The sequence below is a fragment of the Bubalus kerabau genome, chromosome 4, assembly GCF_029407905.1.
Source record: "Bubalus kerabau isolate K-KA32 ecotype Philippines breed swamp buffalo chromosome 4, PCC_UOA_SB_1v2, whole genome shotgun sequence".
NCBI lineage: Eukaryota > Metazoa > Chordata > Mammalia > Artiodactyla > Bovidae > Bubalus > Bubalus kerabau.
Genome location: NC_073627.1, coordinates 30,032,433 through 30,050,303, shown reverse-complemented (window position 1 = coordinate 30,050,303; position 17,871 = coordinate 30,032,433). Strand labels below are relative to the sequence as shown.

Genomic DNA, 17,871 nt, shown 5'->3' with positions numbered 1-17,871 from the left:
CGAGGTCACAGAGCAGTAGGTGGTCTTTGCCCAGACCTCATATCCAGCTACCTCATATCCGTGTGGATCCCTTTGACTGTGGCCCAGGAACCACGCCCCTCCCCGCTCCCCTAGGCCGGGAAACAGCTTGCCCGTCCTTGGCCTCTCCTCCTGGCACCCTCTGCATCCTGCAGCCCCGCCCCCGGAGCGTGTCGTACCTGGGAACAGCACGCGGCTGATCATGCCCGGCATGACCATCAGGCCCATGGGCAGCATCTTGAGATAGCTGGCCAGGATGGAGCCCCCCTTGGCGTGGTTCAGGTCCCGGGCGGACAGTGACCGCTGCACGATGACCTGGGGGCAGGGGAGGGGGTGAGTCCCAGCTGCCCCGGATTCCGCCTCCGTGGGGCTCAGGGAGCGCGTGAGGTGGAAGCTGACCAGTCAGCCCTGGATGCACCCTCCCTGACCCCTGACAGCACCCCTGCTGGCTGGCTGAGCATCTGGGGCCCAGGTTCTCTCCAGGACTCAGTCTTCCCATCTGTCGAGCAGAGGTGTTGGTCCTGCCCGGCCTGTCACTCCGGCAGCTGTCAGGGCTGGAGAAGACCATGGAACAGTGTCAGGGACCACCCCCCCACACCCTCCCGCCACCTCCTGCGCTGTCACGAGAGGCCGGCAGGCTCATGCACATGTCAGGAGTAGACACTGGTTCCAGCTGTGTTTTGTGTCCCAGGCAGAGGTCTGGAGCTTTAGGACCTGGGTTTGGGGAAGCTTGTGTGTCAGTTGTGGAAGGAGCTAGAAGCTGCAACATGAGGGCAACTTCTCATGCAGCCGCAGGCGACGCCTGTCTGGGCCTCAATTTCCAGATCTGCAGAATGGGAGGGGGTAGTCGGAACTGATAGCATCTGAGATCCTCCCAGTTCTGACACCACGAATCTACTTGTTAAGAACATGGGACTTTAAACAGCGTTACTGAGATATGATTCACACACAGTTCAGCCACGTAAAGCATATGACTCCATGGTTTTTAGTATGTTCCCAGTTGTGCAGTCTGTAACTTTTAAATGCAAGTATTTTTCGGTTGCTATTCTGCAGTTTAAATAACTTCCTGCAGTTCAGAAGTAGAAATTCTTCGTGATTTTCACTTATTTTCCAAACACACGAGTTTGACAAGTGGCTCCTAGCAGTTGCCTCTGACATGGCTGTTGGTGAAGCAATTAATTACAGGGTCCCAGTCAGGGTGAGCTCTAAAATAGATGTTTTCCTGCTAAATCAGGCGGGGACAGAGCAATTTACAAAGCTCTAAGGGTGCAGCCAATGGAATCCACTAGAACATTCCTTGGGTTCACTTGGCGGCTCCACCCTCCCTGGCTCATCCTCCAGCACCTTTTCATCAACTGAAGAAAATTACCTACGTTTATATCAAAACAAAGGGGCGGGAAGGACACAGGTGGGAAATAGAGGCTTGCAGACTTTTTTTTTTATCTTTGGCTGTGCTGGGTCTTCATTGCTACGCTTGGGTTTTCTCTGGTTGCAGCAAGACGGGGGCTACTCCTGTTGCGGAGCACAGGCTTTAGGCTCATGGGCCTCAGGCACAGGCTTAGTTGCTCCACAGCATGTGGGATCTTCCTGGACCAGGGATTGAACCTGTGTCTCCTGCATTGGCAGGTGGATTCCTAACCACTGGCCAGCAGGGAAGCCCCTATAGCCTGTTCTTCACCAAGGACCTCAGGTGCTTCCTCAATGCGATCTTTCTCCATCTTTTCCCGGGTTCTTGCTTGTGTGAAGGTATTAAGCACCTAGCAGTTAGGTGCCTACTGGTCCACACTTGAACTAATGTCTGCTGCTTGGGGACAGTTACCATCCTGGGAAGCAAGTGCAGAATCACAGGGTTGTGCATAGGCATGGACACAGCCTTTGTTTTAGGGTAAACCTTTGCTTTGACGAAAGTGGATTTTCTAAAGGCTAGAAATTGCAAATGTCCATCCTAGAGGCCTCTAGGTGCCGCACATTTGGGTTTGGCGCCCTTAAGAGAAACTGTCATGAGCTTCTTCAGAGGTCCCTCTAAACATCTCAGAAAATGCCCTGAAGATTGTAAACTTGCTCGATAAAGGAGCTCTGGATCAGAGATGGTGATCTCTGAAAATTTAGGCTTCGGTGCAATTTTCTTGTTATAGTCACCTCAAGATCCAAAAGCGAAAGTGTGTCCTTGGAGGCATACTCGCACATACTAACTGTAGAAGCCCATCCCGTACAGACTGAACAGCGCGTGGACGGTGGCTGAGCTGCATACCGAAATAGAACTTTGGGACTTCCCTGGTGGTCCAGTGGTTAGCACTGGGTTCAGGCCCTGGCTGAGGAACTAAGATCCCACAAACCTTGTGGCTCGACCAATAGAAAAAAAATATAGTACTCTGATCCACGACCTGCGGCAACCTGCCTGGGAAACCACTGCCCTGATGTCTCTCAGAGCCAGGCAGGAAGGCAGATGGCTGTTTCCAGCACCCGCCCAGGAAGCTGCACGGTGACTTTGTAACGATCAGTCCCAAGTGACCAGGACCTAATTAATAACTGGCAGCTTCTCTAACTGTTGTTTCCAACTCGTCCTCCAACCCTGATCGTTCTCACAGGTGCCCCGTTTCAGTCCCTGCCTCCTGCGTCCCCAGGCTGGTGGCCTCCCGTCGGCCCCCCCAGCCTCCCCTCTGTGCCTCTGCAGAGGTTCCCCCTCCTCTGCTTGCCTTTGAGTTTCTGCCAAACGTGAGGTATGGGAGCCGCCTCCCCTGCTGCAGTTCAGAATAAACTGCCTTTGCTTTTCTTCAAACATGGCCAGTGCCAGGCTGGCAGCACGGGGGCTGCAGGGCAGGCTGGTTCCACCTCCTCTCTACCAGCTCTGACTTGGGACAGTCCATTCCTCACTTTGGGCCTCAGTTTCCCTGTCTGCAGTGGGGGTGAGCTGTGGTTCTCTGTAGACCCTCCGCTTGATGTCCTGTAATTACGAGAGCTGGGGCTGCACTCCTCACAGGAGTGTTTCCCTGAATCCCTGCCATCTTCTGTGATTTCACTCCATACTCTCTCGGTGGCCAGGCCCGGGACGGGGGAGGGACAGTTATGGTTGCCCCACTCCGCAGCTGGAGAAGTGATGCCCCTGCAGGCCAGGCCAGGACCACCGCCCCGTCCCCAGCATCAGCACCGCTGCCACAGAGGCCCCGCCTGAGGCCGCTCCCTCTCCCTGCTCAGCCACGGGACTGCCCCGAAGTGCTGTGTCCTCGCCTGCAAGGTGGGATGTGACCCCCGACCCTCAGGGTTGCTGCACATCCTGGATGAGGCCGCGTGTGGCCAGCCAAGCCCAGTTCTGGCTGACTGGTGGCGAGTCATGGAGGGCGGGCGTCTGTCAGGGTCACCACAGGGTCACCCAGGGCCCTGTGCTGGCCCAGGAGCATTTAGATGCTCGGCTGTGAGATGGAGACGAGAGAGGAGCTCATGGGAACGAGGGTGACAGGGGCTGTGCACTCAACATGGCGCCTGGTCCGCAGCAGATCCTGGAGGTGGTGGCCTCTGCAGACAGACCCAGCTGCTGCCCAAGAGGGACGGTCCATCTGAAACTACAGCCACGACAGGGGACCAAGTGCGCTCCAGCACCGCCGGAGTGGGCAGGCCCAGGGCCCTTCCTGTCTGTGCGCCTCCCCGCTGTGCAGACGAGCAGCTGCAGTGGGAGGGTACGGCAGCCCCCAGAGAGGAGCCCAGTGCCTGGCCAGGCCCCTCCTCCTGTTTCATTGGTTTTGTTGGGTTCTGAGCGTCACCTACACGCTGTGGCCGAGCTGGGAGACACTGAAATGTCTGAAGAAGGTGAAAAGCATTCATGGCCCCAGCACACACAGCTGCTACGTGGTGCTGACCACACCGTGGGGCTGCCTGGATCAGGGGCTGAGTAGGACCCAGTGGATGGGTACCTGCGTGGTTGGGGATCTGGTCTGAGGCCCAGCGGTTCCCTAGGTAAACCCAGCCTGAGCAGGAGGGGGACAGGGAGGTCGGGCTGAGGCCAGGCATGGCCCCAAGCTCTTGGCACTCGGAACCCCCATGGGGTCAGCAGTGCCTCTGCCTCCCCGTGTGACCTTCTTATCCAGGAAGGAGGCCGATCCAGCCCTGACCTCCAGGCCAGCCTGTGTGCTGACTCACTCGGCCTTCATGGGAGAATCTCCTGAGTGCTGGCCCGTCCCTGGACGCAGGGCCATGCCAGGCCCATGCTAAGCGGGGAGGGAATGAGAGGTGCCTGGTGAGGAAGGGGCTGCGACTGGTCCACAGGGCTGCCAGGCACCCCCTGCCCACCCTCCACTGCTGGCCTTTCATCCAGACCCTCACTCACCTGGGCTGGGCCTCAGTCCTCCCAGGTGCTGGGCAGACGCCTGCAGTGGGTACAGCCTACAGGGACTTGTGGGCATGTGACCATGTCACATGTCACCATGTCACTTATCACAGGTGGGGAAACTGAGGCCCAGGATCCTTCCCACCTGGATTGTGTCCCACAGTCACAACCCAGACAGGGTCTCCTGGCGAGCACATGGAACACCTGCACTTGGGAGATGCAGAGTGCCCCTCACCAGCTGGCACCCACCCTGGCCTCAGTGTCCTGTCCTGTGGATGGGACTGCTGGGCCCGCCTCCCGGGAAGTCTGTCCCCGTTCACTCCACCGTGACTGGCTGGGTCGACTCCCAGCCAGGTGGCCTCACTCCCAGGGTGGGGTCCTCGGGCCGTGGTCCAGAATCAAGGACAGTGGTCAGGCCAGTGCCCCTGAGGGTCCCTCCCACCTGAGTACTGCCTGAAGGTACCCACAGCCCTCAGGCAGGCAGGACATCATCTGCTTCTGCCCAGGGAGGGAGCATGGCCCCCTGAGGCCACCTGGTGCCAGCTTGGGAGGGGGACCCCGCCCCCAGGCACCAGGCCCAGGTGGAGGCCCATCTGACCCCTTACAGATGGGGGAGGCCGGCAGGGGCTTGGGGAGGAGCAGGCACTGGCCTTGATGTGACCACAAGGGCAGGATCACTCCCGTAGTACCTGTGGGGAAACAGGCACAGAGGAGGGAAGGAAACGTGTCCAGGAGCCCCAGCTGTTGGGGGCAGGGCCAGGGAGCAAAACCAGGCATGCTCACTGCAGGCCAGAGCCCTCCCAAAGGGACGGAGCTGGCTCCAGCCCCCGGGTCTCACCTGTCCACTCTCTCTCCACCAGGGCCAGCGGTTTCACCACTACGGAGCCCCTGCCTCAGGCACCAGGGAGAAAGACGGCTTCCCACGGCCACTGAGGACCCTGGGACCCCCGCAGTTCCGCCCCACGGCCGACGGCGCCCAGAGCTCCAGCAGGAAAGCAGGCCCGGCTGTGGCAAGCCCCCAGCACTGGCAGGCCAAGAGCGGCCCAGGGCCCCGCATGTTGCCGGGTCCTGGGAGCCCAAGGCCGGCCCGAAATGCCAGTGCCCTGGCCAACAGCAGGGCCACCGAGGAACACCCCAGCCCCTTTGGAATCCCGTACTCCAAACTGTCCCAGTCAAAGCACCTGAAGGCCAGGACGGGTGGCAGCCAGTGGGCCCCATCTGACTCTAAACGGCGGGCCCATGCCCCCCGGGACCGCAAGGACCCCTAGCACCCCATGCCCGGGCCCACACCGTCCATGGCCTCTGCCCAGCCTGGGCTCACCGTGCAGGGGTTCCTGGGCCACCCGCACCTCCACAGGCACCCTGGAAGGCAGGAATGGGGGCGGGCGGCGACAAGGACCCTCACCTGGTCAGTGCACCAGTACCAGGCAGCCATGATGGTCAGGCCGAAGGTCATCCCCGTCCACGGGAGGTCCGCGGTGTAGGGGTCTCGGAACATATGCATGGCGTCTGCCCGGGGCATGTGGCACGTGGTATTGGAGACGGTCCTGGATGGGACGGCCCGGGCGTAGGCCTCTGCCAGCTGCTCGTACCCGCCAATCTGCTCGAAAGCTGCAGGAGTGGGTGGGATGGTGATGGTCAGCAGCCAGTGGCCGTGACTCCCGGCCCCACTGCCCTCGTCTCACAAGTAACTCAGGAGTCTCACAAATACAGGAGACTCAACTTTTTCCCATTACCTTTCCCAATGCCTGGAAAGGTGTGGAGATAGAGGGTTTTTAAAAAAAGTGAATTCAAAAGACTATTTTATTTGTATTTAAAGTAATAATATTAAAGGAACATTTTGCACGTGGGCACCCCATGTCCTGCAGCCTCTGGATGCCCATCGGCGAGGAGGGGGCCCCCCCACCAGGCTCACTGTCGGCTCGAGGGCGCAGACGCGTCTTTTCCTCGGCACTCGAGGACTTTCCCCAGTAGTTGGAAGGGCTAATGTCCTGACCCAGGGGCTTCCGAAGGATGAGACTTTGGTGGAGCTGAGAGTGGCTGGGGGGCAAGGGGGTGTGACTCTGAGATGGGAAACGGTCCCAAGAGGGCAGGGGAGCCACCAAGGCCACACTGCCAGCCAGCTGGCCGGAACCAAGATCACGTTCACCACTCACTGTTCTTTGTCTGCCCTGGGGTCTGGGCCAAAAGTGAGAGTCCCTCAATTGTGCCCAACTCTTTGTGACCCCATGGACTATACAGTCCATGGAATTCTCCAGGCCAGAATACTGGAGTGGGTAGCCTTTCCCTTTTCCAGGGGAATCTTCCCAACCCAGGCATTGAACCCAGGTCTCCCACATTGCAAGAGGATTCTTCACCAGCTGAGGCACCAGGGAAGCCTGTGGCTTTTGCTTTGTCTGTGGTCACTGCCCCACCACCCCTAACCAGATTGCACCTGGCTGCCCAGGTGCTTTCCTGCGGTGGGCTCCAGGGACACAGGCCCCTGGTCTGTGAGGAGGCAGGTACACAAAGCCCAGGCAGCCCCAGGCCCCGCTCCCCACCCCCTCCCCACAGCCCCCAGCATCATTCCCACCCGGAGCCCAGGCCAGGCCGAGGTGAGCGCTCAGAGCAAAGGTACAGACCACTAAACAAGGGTCCTAGAGTCTGAGTCTGAAAGAGACTGTAAAGGCCTCTGTTTGCCCTCTATGGGCTCCTCCTGGCTCTGCTTGCATGCTTCCCAGGTTGGGGAGCTCACTACCCCCGGGACAGCCCCCAAGCTTACCTCTCCCTGTTCCCAGACCAGGAGATGCTGGTCTGAATCCCTTTTTCCCACCCTGCCTTTGTCCTGCCTGCCACAGCACTTCTTGGGGTCTTGTACAAGGTTTCAAACAGTGGGGACAGATGTCCAGGCAAGTACGTGGTCTCCCAGTGGTGTGGGGGCACACCACCCACAGCCCCACCTCCCATAACTGAGCCAGGGTGGATATGTATGGCCCTGCTTCCTGCGTCAGCTCTGCAGCCAAACACCAGCCGGCTTGAGCTGGTGACAGAAGTGCCACAGGGCAGCTGGGGCGAGAGGGGAACAGGCTTCTGCCACTCAGGGGAGGCTGGCAGGGGGCTGAGGGCCCCACAGCCTGGCCTCGTGGGGACACCCACCCCCAGTGCCGACATGGGGGGCCCCCTATGGATAGGCCCACGGCCCTCACCTTTGATCGTCAGGATCACGGCCCCCGCCACCATGACGAGCGTCTGCAGGGCGTCTGTGTAGATGACAGCAGTCAGGCCCCCTGCAAGTGGAGACAACAGAGCTGGAGGCGCCTGGCCGGAATGGGGAGGCAACCGAGCTCTGGGAGGGACAGCTGTCCCACACCCGTGCCCCTCGTCCTGGCATAGGTGGACACAGCAACCAGGCCAGCTGAGCAGCTGCAGAGGCCCATGTGCCTGGCTCAAACCAGCCAGGTCCCAGGCTACAGGAGGAGGTGCCCGAACCCCCACGGGCTAGCCTCCAGTTTCCCGTGTGTCCCCGGGCGCTGCACCTGCGATGGTGTAAAGGGCCGTGATGGCGAGCATGATGACCGTTGACAGGTAGAAGTTCCAGCCCAGGCAGATGTGCACAAACAGGGCCCCCGCATACAGGTCGATCTGGGGACGGGAAAGAAGCATGTGTAGAGGCCCAAGGCAACCCCAGGACCCAGAGCACCACGCGCCTGCCCAGTGGCCTTGGAAGGGGAGACCGCCTCACCCACCAGGGGCTGTCCTGAGCAGGGGTGGGCATCCTGGCTGTAGACAATGGTGGGCAGGGGACATTGCTGATGTTAATAAAGTCCTAAGTGCCCCCTACCCGCCCCCTGGTAGCAGCTTGTTGTTCATTTTGGCTCCTGCCTGGGGATGGAGGAGAGTCCTGGAGGGCTTCCTTGGGGAGGAGTGGGTCTCAGAGCACAGGACCCTGTGTCTCAGTCTCCAGACCCACGTCTTTCTGTGTAAAATGGGTCCCTGTGCTCTGTTCCTTGTTAGACAGGGCCCCCGAGAAGAGACCAGACTTACGCTGGCCAGGCTGGGGGAACAGAGGGGCGCTCTTGCTTATTGAACCCTCCCCATGGGGTTGAAACTGAAACCAGGACCACGTCTCAGGCTGGAGCTTGTTCCCAGGAGCTGAATTGGACTCAGTCCTGCCGTCCCAGACTCTGGGGAGTACAGGACAGTCAGGGCTCTGGGGTGAGCCTGAGAATATCAGTGCTGGAACAGGCCTTACAGACCACACACACACCCCTTCACTGTGCAGTGGGTGCCCGGAGAAGGAGGGAGGACCTGGTTCTGCAGGACCCAGGGCTAGACCAGGGGCCCCACCCCCCAAGTGTCCAAACCCGCTTCATGTCAGGAAGATACTCCAAAACACAGCCTGTGGGGCCAAGAGGCTCCTGAGAAGGCTGGGCAAGGCCACGGGTCAGCTGCCACATGGGGGACAGTCTGCGTGAGGCCAGAGCACCGGCCCAGCTAGGGGTCCAGCAGCCCTCCTGAAGTCAGGTTCTCAGACCCCTGCTTCCCCAGCCTCCTCCCCTCCTCTCTCCTGGAGCAGAGACCAGCCAGTCTGGGGACGCTGACAAACTGCTCTGAGAACAGTGGCCCCTCACTCTGCCCCCACCCCTGGCAGCGAGCCAGTGCCACCCAAGCTGAGGAGCCCAGAGCTGTTGAATATCAGAGCAGGAAGGTCTCTCCAAGCCCCACCCCTCTCACCCCGCTCCATCAGACCAGGAACAGGGAGATGAAGGGACCTCCCCATGGTCAGGCCCTGGCAAGTATCAGAGATGGGAGTGGCCAGGCAATGGGAGGAGGGGGCAGGTTCTAGAAAGTAGAGGAAACATAGGTTCTTTCCCTGGTCTGGGAAGATCCCACAGGCCTCAGGGCAACTAAGCTCATGCACCACAACTACTGAGCCTGTGCTCTAGAGCCCGTGAACTGCAGCTACTGAAGCCCGCGTGCCTAGAGCCTGTGCTCCACAACGAGAGAAGCCACTGCAGTGAGAAGCCCCTGTCCTGCAACTAGAGAAAATCTGCACAGCAACCAAGATCCAGAACAGCCGAAAAAAAAAAGAAAAAAAGACCCCTCCCCAGACCCTAGTCACTGCGGAAGGGAGCCCTGGTCTGTGTGCCCAGCCTTCAGGCTCTGCCTTTAAGCCCAAGTGACTCTGGTCACGCCAGACTGGCTGCTGTTTCATGCCCAGCACTTTGCTGCCTCCAGGCCTCAGCTCACCCAGGTCCCTCCGTCCAGGAACGTTCCCATATCTGCATCATTCAGGACTCAGCTTGCCCCCAACGCCCTTCTTCCCAAACTGCTCTGCAGCCCAGGGACTTCCTTTCGAGAGTAATGGTTGGGCGGTGGGGACAGCAAGGGCATGGGTGTGGAGGTGGGACTCGGGGACCCTGCGCGGCCTCTGTAAAGGCTCCTGGTGCTGCTGGAGGCCAGGTAAGTGTGCAGCCAGCTGCAGGCTTCAGGTTTTCCCCCAGCCCCATTGGACCCCTCCTTCTGCTGAACTCTGTCCTGGGGGCCCAGGCGAGCTGCAGCTGGGTAGGAGCTAAGAGCCCTGGGTCTGTGAACCTGGTGAGCAGGTCACCTTACCTCCTGAGCCCCAGGGACCCTGTCTGTAAAGTGGGGGGTGCGTGTGGAGCACCACCGGCACGGTGCTCAGCCCCTACCAGCCCCCTGGCCTCTGCAGAACCAGAGCAGGGGAAGCTGGGGTGAGGCAGGTGGGAGCCCTGAGAGAGCTGCTCCACTCCACAGAGGGGCACACAGGTGCAGAGGTTTGAAGCAACTGGCATCGAGCCCCTGAATGACCCAGGGTGTCAGACCGAGTTTCTCTATTGTCCAGAGGTTAAGTGACCGGCCTGGAGCACACAGTGATGGAGCTCGGCTACCCTCCAGCCTTTAGGCCCCCTGGGGTCATCTGGCGGTTCTCTCTGCAGACTAGTGTCCCTGCCTGGGGCTGGCAGCAGGCGGGCCCTATGGTCTCTGAGCAGGCTGGAACTGGGGTGAGTCCTGGGCATGTGGACACATGGGGCATTCCAGGGGCTCTGCCCAGTGAGGTCAGGGCCTCAGGGGCCCAGCTGGGCTCCAGAGCTGCAAACAGCTTCAGCCCAAAGCCTTGGTCAGGGGAGCCCAGTCCCTCCAAGGCCTGGCCTGGCAATCAGCATTCCCCCTGCTTTCCTCCCACTTCATCCATGCAGCCCCAGCCTTGACATCAGTGGGTTCCCTCCCATTTTATAGGTGGGTAAACTGAGTCACCTGGGGCTTCCCCAGTGGCGCTAGTGGTAAAGAATCCACCAGCCAATGCAGGACATGAGGAGTTGATTCCTGGGTCTGGAAGATCCCTTGGAGAAAGCAATGGCAACCCACTCCAGTATTCTTGCCTGGAGAATCCCATGGACAGAGGAGCCTGGTGAGCTACAGTCCATGGAGTCACAGAGAGTCGGACACGACTGAGCGACTGAATGATGACAACTGAGTCACCTCATCACAAAGTGGGACAGTGATCAGCCCTCTGGGCTCTAACCGTGGTCTCTGCCGGATTCACCCTGATCACTCCCTAGGTCTCCATCGTCTTGTCTGTAAACAGGGCTGTGCACGGTGTCCTCTAAGGACTCTCCCCACTTACTCCCCCACCGTTCTGGACACCCTGTCCAGGCTCTGAGTGTGGGATGTGAACTCTGCCTCAGAGCCACCAACAGGACAAATGGGCTGGGGGGCCCCTTACGCCCAGAGGTTGGCCTTGGCAGACCCTGCCCCTCGCCTCTTGCCCCTGTCTGCTCAAGGGCATCTTCCGGTGGGGGAGGGTGGCGGCACTAACACAAGCCTGACGTGTCACCCCTGCTCAAAGCCCCTGGGCCCCTTGGACACTCAGATCCCTTACTCACCTCTTACCAGCCCTCTGGCCTGGGGTGGGAGTGGCCCCCGAGAGCAACATGCAGCCTCAGTCTGGCTGTGTGACCGCTGGTCAGTCCCAGGCCCGCTGCTCCCTAACCCCCCCACCGGCTCCTCCTCTGGTCCTGAAATGTCTGACCCCTGGGGTCTGAGCCCCCTGCCATGACCACTGCCAAAGCATCCCACACCACCCCCGCCTCCTTGGCGTTTGCCCTCCCCATCAGCATCCCTTCCTCCACTAGATCCCGGCTCTGTGCCATCCAGCAGGAACGCCGCCTTCTCTTCTGAGGTCCACCCCCTGTGCTATATCTGCACCCCCCACTGTGCTGAGTCCCTGCTTCCAGAGGGGCTGGGGGGCTCAGGAGGGGCAGGAGAGGGAGGAGGAAGCACATGGGAGCTGTCCTGGAGGGCAGCAGCGCCCCCTCTAAGAGAAACCCCTGGGGGAGACCCTCTTAGAAGAAAAGGCGGGGCCGGCTTACTAACCAACCCCCCTCCGGAAACCCACACCCACCCAGCAGGGGCCTGGCAGCCCAGGTGGAGGCCTGGCCGAGGCTCCTGGGGGTCCCGGGGTCGGGGTCCTGGAGGAGGAAGCCCTGGACACCCCTGCAGAAGCTGCCATGCAGGAGGGAGGAACCAGGCTTGGTCTGTGCAGGGACCACTGTCCACCTCTGAGCCTTGCCAGAGCTGGAGCGGCTGGATGGCCTCTGGGGACAGGCTGGTGATGGGGACTCAGGAGAGAGAACACAGGCCTGGAGTGGCCATGGAGGCCCCATGGGCTTGAGACCAGCTCCCCCCATCCTGGCTTCAGTCTCCCTCCCTGTGAGACCCAGGATGTGGACGGGATGTGCCCAGGCCAGGTCCCCCAGGGAAAGGGGAGTCAGCCTGGCACGAGCTGACAGCCACTTGCCACCTTGGGCCAGAGACAGAAGGCTCTGGGCGCCCCCTAGTGGGCACTCCTGGCTGGCCAGAACCGGGACCCAGAGCCCAGACAAGAACCCAGGGGCAAAGCAGGAGTCACAGGGCTCCATTCTGCCCCCTCCCAGGGCCCTGGTGCAGCTGTGTGATCCTGGGCAAGTCAGTGTGCCTTTCTGGGCCTTGGTCTCCCCAGCTGTCAGACATGGCAGGGGCTGATCAGGGGCTGTCAGGTCACTTTGAGGGCCCCAGAGCAGGGATTTTACGGCTAAGCTGGCCAGAAGCTGGTGGGGGAAGGGATGGCTCACCGAAATCTTGGTGAAGACGGACAGCAGCAGCGACAGGACAGACAGGTACATGCGAATCCGCTGGCCCCCGTAGCGCTTCTGCATGTATTCAGGCATGGTGACGATCTAGGGGCATAGGCCAGCGGGCTAAGCTCACTGCTGCAAGGCCACAGCTAGCAATTGGGCCCGGAGCATCTCACAGCCCCAGCACCAGGCCTAGAATTCCAGGCTTACACTTCTGATCACATGGTGAGGGGCTTAGGCTGGGCTGTAGCAGGCTGAGACAGGAGGGATGCATGGGGGGCTGTGGCTGGGGGCAGGGGACAAGTTGGAAGGCTGTTATAACAAATCCAGATGAGCTCTGGCTAGATGGGGAAGTACAAGACTGAGACATCCAGGAAATGTGAACCACCGGACTTAGTGATGCCCGGCTGGGACCAAAGAAGCCGCATAATTGAGGATGTGACTTGCAGCCCAGGTGTGCAGCCTGTGTGCTCAGGTAGATGGAGCATCCTCCTCCAGATGCAACATGCAGGTACAGTGGAGACCAACAGACAAGGCCCCTGGGCTGAGGGCCCAGGGGACCTGACTCCATGGCTCAATAGGAACGTTAAGCTGGACTAGAAACAAACCCAGAGCTGAGAGTTGTGGTTTCACTTACCAACTCATGTGTGAAGCCAGGGGTCCTGCCCATCACCACCACCCACTCCACCCCAGGCCTGGCTATCCCGAGGCCCCCAGCTGGGCTGTCCCTGGGCAGACTCACCTCTGAGGAGAGGTAGATGGGCACAAACACCCATGCCAGGGCCAGCAGCACATAGGTAGCCTGTGGGGGACAGAGGCAGGTAAGGATAGGGCATATAGGGTCAAGAACTGTCCCCGCCTCCTCTCTGCAGCCCTGAACACTAAGGATGATGGCTGAGGCTCAGGGCTCCCTGCCTGCAGCATTCTGTAGACCTGACTTCCCCATCAACCCTGCCTGCCTGGATCTTGGCCTTCTGGGTTGCTGGGTACTGCCTCTGGCCATGGAGGGGTGGGCTCTGATGAGCACCATCCAGCACCTATCAAGGTTGCTGCCCACCCCACCCCACTCCCACCCACAGCGGACACCCGCCTCTGGAGCTCACATTCCACTCGAAGCCAGCCACCGCCAAGCCTCCAGCCGCTCCCGAGCCCGCCAGTCCAATGAAGAGGCCCGAACCCTCACTGCTGGCAAAAAGGGAGGCTCCGATCTGGAGGAGAGAGAGGGGAGGAGCTAGCATCAGCCCTGCCCTCTCCATGCCTTCTACCACCTGCCTCCCCCAACAGCCACTCAGGGACCCCTGCTGGCCTAGGCCCCATCTCTGCCTCCTTGGCCCGGCCTGGGGGTGATTCTGGGTGTGAGGAGGACACAGAAAGTGACGGCAGGGATGCAGATGCAGGCTGACCTAGGGGTCAGATGTGGCCCCAGTGCAAGAAGGGGTGGGAGGGGTTGGGGGGCACTCACCGGCCACCACGTCATGTCCCGGCCGGCCAGGAAGTAGCCGCTCACTGTGTTCCTGCTGGCCCGGCAGGAGGACTGCAAAGACAGGGGCAGGAACTGGAGCCTTCGCTGGGCCAGAGGCAGGGAACAATGTGCCGCTACCGTGGGAAATAGTGCACTGGCTGCCCAGAGAGTGGGACACGCAGGTGACCCCGAGACCCAGCAGTTCTGCTCCCGGCTACATCCGGGACAGCTGAGAGCAGGTGCTCGAATGACCCCCTCACGTGGCTGCTCACAGCTGTGTAACTCACCGCAGCCCGAGGGTGGAAGCAACCTGAAGGCTCATCAGCTAATGGATGGATGGACGGATGAACAAACATGCATCCACACCACAGACCATCGCCCAGCCCCCAAAAGGAAGAGGCACCACTACTTGCTGAAACACGAGTCCATCAACATGCAGGCCTGGTTCTTCCAGACTCCAACTGTCTGCTCTCTGCTGCCCAGATGGTCAGGACGACTAAGCTGGTTTGTTTGGGCCCACCACTCGAAGCTTCTGATATGACTGCTGGCTGCCTGTCCCACTACAGCCCCCTGACCTCTGCTTTCTCTCTGTACTCATGATCCAGCCACACTGAACACAGTACAGTTTGAGGACTCTCACCATCTTGCCAGGATGGCCATGTCCAGCTGTGTAGGTGGTGCACTGCACAACCTCCAGAGCCGCCCTGGTCTTAGCCCCTGCTTTTCTCTATCGTGTTCTCTTATCCTCAAGGATGTAGTGGATGTTGCCAAAGGCTTTCTCACAGCATTTTCCCTTCCTACAAGGGCCTCATCTTTCCCAGCGGTTGACTGAGTGGTCCTGACTCACTCCAGCTCCAGGGGTCCCAAGTCACCTAAGTCACAGAGCCTGTCCCATTCCTCATGTACTGTGCATGTACTCAGATGTACTCTGCATGGAGGTTAAATAAACAGGGTGACAATATACAGCCTTGATGCACTCCTTTCCCAATTTTAAACTAGTCCATTGTTCCATGTCCAGTCCTAACTGTTGTTTCTTGACCTGCATACAGGTTTCTCAGGAGGCAGGTAAGGTGGTCTGATATTCCCATCTCTTTAAGAATTTTCCACAGTTTGTTGTGATTCACACAGTCAAAGGCTTTTGTATAGCCAATGAAGCAGAAATAGATGTTTTTCTGGAATTCTCTTGGTTTCTCTATGATCCAACAGATGTTGGCAATTTGATCTCTGGTTCCTCTGCCTTTTCTGAATCCAGCTTGTACATCTTGAATTTCTTGGTTCATGTAATGTTGAAGCCTAACTTGAAGGATTTTGAGCATGACCTTGCCAGCATGTGAAATGAGCACAATTGTGTGGTAGTTTGAACATTCTTTGGCATTGCCCTTCTTTGGGATTGAAAACACCCTTTCCAGTCCTGTGGCCACTGCTGAGTTTTCCAAATTTGCTGGCATATTGAGTGTACCACTTTAACAGCATCACCTTTTAGGATGTGAAATAGCTCAGCTGGCATTCCATCACCTCCACTAGCTTTGTTCATAGCAGTGCTTCCTAAGGCCCACTTGACTTCACACTCCAGGATGTCTGGCTCTAGGTGAGTGACCACACTGTTGTGGTTATCTGGGTCATTAAGACCAGGAAATAAATTAATAAATAGTAATGATAATATTTTTTAAAAAAGAAAGCCTCCACCGCAGGGGCCCCTCCTCTGACCCCCAGCACGGTGCCCCCAAGAACACAGCACACTTGGTTGGAACGGATTTTCACATCCACTGGGCTCTTGTGCTCCTTGGAACAGCTGTGAGAGGCAACTGTACAGATCTATGAGGTGTGTTTGAGGAAAGAGGAGGTTAAGTAACTGTTCTCAGAACACACAGACCCAACTTTCCCAACACTCAGCACTGGGCTGCCTGAGAGTTACTATTTAATCACAGGAGAATGAATTCCAGTCACTGTGGCTGTTACTTCCACCAGCCCCTCCCCCGCCTCCACCATCATCTCCACTGCCCCCCGCCCCCCACCATCTCCACCTCTACCTCCACCACTCGCACTTTCTACTACAGGATCGACAGCAGCAGCAGGGTCCCTTACGTGTGGTCACCTCAGGTAGAAGACCTCTCCCATTTGGGAACTTGGGACCTAGGACCAGGCGGTAATACATGTCTTACAAATAAATACCCTGAAGGTCAAAAAGCTGAGCAACTTCCAAGGATCCTAGAACTAGAGCCATGGCCAGAGAAGATAAGAGGGGCTCCTCATTCTCCACCAGGAGAGGAAGACCAATGCCAGTCAGGGCTCAGGGGTGCCAGCCTGGGGAGCTCTGGAGACAAGACTGGCTGGCTTGTGTCCACCTCCCACTCAGGATTAGGAGTAGATGGAGGAGGCGCTCCCCTCTGGGCAGGGCGTGCAAATGGGGCTGGGGGGGTCAATGCACACAGCACCTGCATAGCAGTGGCCCCACTGCTGCTGGAGCCTGTGGTAGCCTAAAGCCCTTCTCTCTTCTCAAAGGCCGAAGAAACTGGCTTATGAACTAGGCAAGGCTGGCGGACATGGCGTTGTTAAAACAGAGACCCCAGGCCCTGCATGCCACTGCCCCACCCTGGATTTGGCTCAGCCGGTGTGGGCGCAGCCAAGAACCCCTGTGATTCTGTGAGCCCATCTGACATCGGAGGGGAGGCCAGAAGACTGCACGCTGTGCCAAGCGCCCAGCTTATCAGCCGCACAGAAGCCCCCAGCGTCCTGCTCGACCTGCCCTTAGAAACACTTCCTGTTCCTCACTTTAGAGATTTGAGAATCTGTCGCCAAAGAGAGAAAGGGGCTGGGTCAAGGTCTCCGGCAAATCTCCCCGGGGCTGGGAGGAAGGCCCAAGGGCATCGGGCCTCCAGAGAGAGGATGCCATGCCCAGGGACATCCCGGACGGTTCCCACGCCCCAGCGCCCGCCCCAGCCTGTGCCACCACTGTCCTCTCACCCATATGCCCACGGCCACGTTCAGGGCAAAATACACGGCGATGATGGCAATGTCCACCACGGTCAGCTGCCGCCCGGGGGTATGGGCGTCACTGGTGGAGTTGTCCACAGCCATCCTCAGCAGAGCCGGCTCTGAGTGAGTGGGACTGAGGGCTGGACCAGAGCAGAGGGCTTCCTGGCAAGCAGGATTTATGATTAAACCAGCACGACGGTGACATTCCAGCCCACGGTGCACGCTTCAAAGTGCAGCTGGGTCTTCTCCACCCTACCCCCTCCCCTGCCCCCGTGGGGACCGCTGGGGGATGGGCACCTCTTTACACACAAAGGAGACTTGGGAAATGTAAAGGGGTCTAGTGGACCCAGAGGAACCAGAATTGTCCCGGAAAGAAAAGGCTTGTTACCAAATGCATGCAATTCAGGTTAGGAGCAGGAGGGACGGGGGCAAATGCCCCTCCTCTGGGGATACTGCTGTGACAGCAGCCATGTCCTTCTACAGCCCTCGGGCCTCAAGTGGACCGCGAGGCCCTTGGCAGTGATTTGCATCTCTTGGGTCACTTCCAGCCACAGCAGTCCTGGTCCTAGAACGTGCTCTGTTGGACACTAGAGGCTTGTCACCACATTTCCTGTCCTCTTTTCTAGACCAGGCTCAAGAGCCCCTTCCTGATCATCCCCTTGGGGCCCCTGGTCTCCCAGCACCACGGATACTGGGCCCCACATTGAGCAAGCATCTGCCAGGGCCTGGGCCACGTTTAACCTTTCTGCTCACTGACCCGTTCTGGGCTCAGAGTAAGTGCTGTGGGTCACAGTCAGGGAAGGAGGCGGGAGGGTGGCCACCTGCCCCCATCCAGCCACTTGAGGGCCAGAGCTGGGCTTCGGCCCTGTATCAACCCCAGATGCTCCCCAGTGGTGGCAGTGATGGCTTGGGTCCACTATGTCCCTCCTGCTCAGGTGCTTGCTCACTGATTAAATCAGAGTGTGCAGCTGGGCAGC

General features: G+C 59.0%; 2 protein-coding genes across 5 annotated transcripts in view; one reads left to right on the top strand and one right to left on the bottom strand.

The window, feature by feature from the left end:
* The window catches only part of FAM83G (family with sequence similarity 83 member G), a 28,667-nt gene extending 22,475 nt beyond the window's left edge, over nucleotides 1-6,192 (top strand). The window contains exon 5 of the mRNA XM_055576347.1: nucleotides 5,200-6,192. Within this exon, the coding sequence (XP_055432322.1) occupies nucleotides 5,200-5,607 (408 nt within the window). The 3' untranslated portion in view covers nucleotides 5,608-6,192. The remainder of the gene's footprint in view (nucleotides 1-5,199) is intronic.
* SLC5A10 (solute carrier family 5 member 10) overlaps nucleotides 1-16,996 on the bottom strand; it is a 54,944-nt gene extending 37,948 nt beyond the window's left edge. For 3 of the 4 annotated variants that reach the window (XM_055576349.1, XM_055576348.1, XM_055576351.1), the window contains exons 1-9: nucleotides 16,883-16,996; nucleotides 13,919-13,990; nucleotides 13,560-13,664; nucleotides 13,199-13,258; nucleotides 12,454-12,558; nucleotides 7,855-7,960; nucleotides 7,525-7,605; nucleotides 5,745-5,950; nucleotides 198-333 (exon numbers count right to left, since the gene is read on the bottom strand). In XM_055576349.1, the coding sequence (XP_055432324.1) occupies nucleotides 198-333; nucleotides 5,745-5,950; nucleotides 7,525-7,605; nucleotides 7,855-7,960; nucleotides 12,454-12,558; nucleotides 13,199-13,258; nucleotides 13,560-13,664; nucleotides 13,919-13,990; nucleotides 16,883-16,996 (985 nt within the window). The remainder of the gene's footprint in view (nucleotides 1-197; nucleotides 334-5,744; nucleotides 5,951-7,524; nucleotides 7,606-7,854; nucleotides 7,961-12,453; nucleotides 12,559-13,198; nucleotides 13,259-13,559; nucleotides 13,665-13,918; nucleotides 13,991-16,882) is intronic. The other variant, XM_055576350.1, reaches the window with a different exon arrangement.
* Nucleotides 16,997-17,871: the final 875 nt, after the last annotated feature.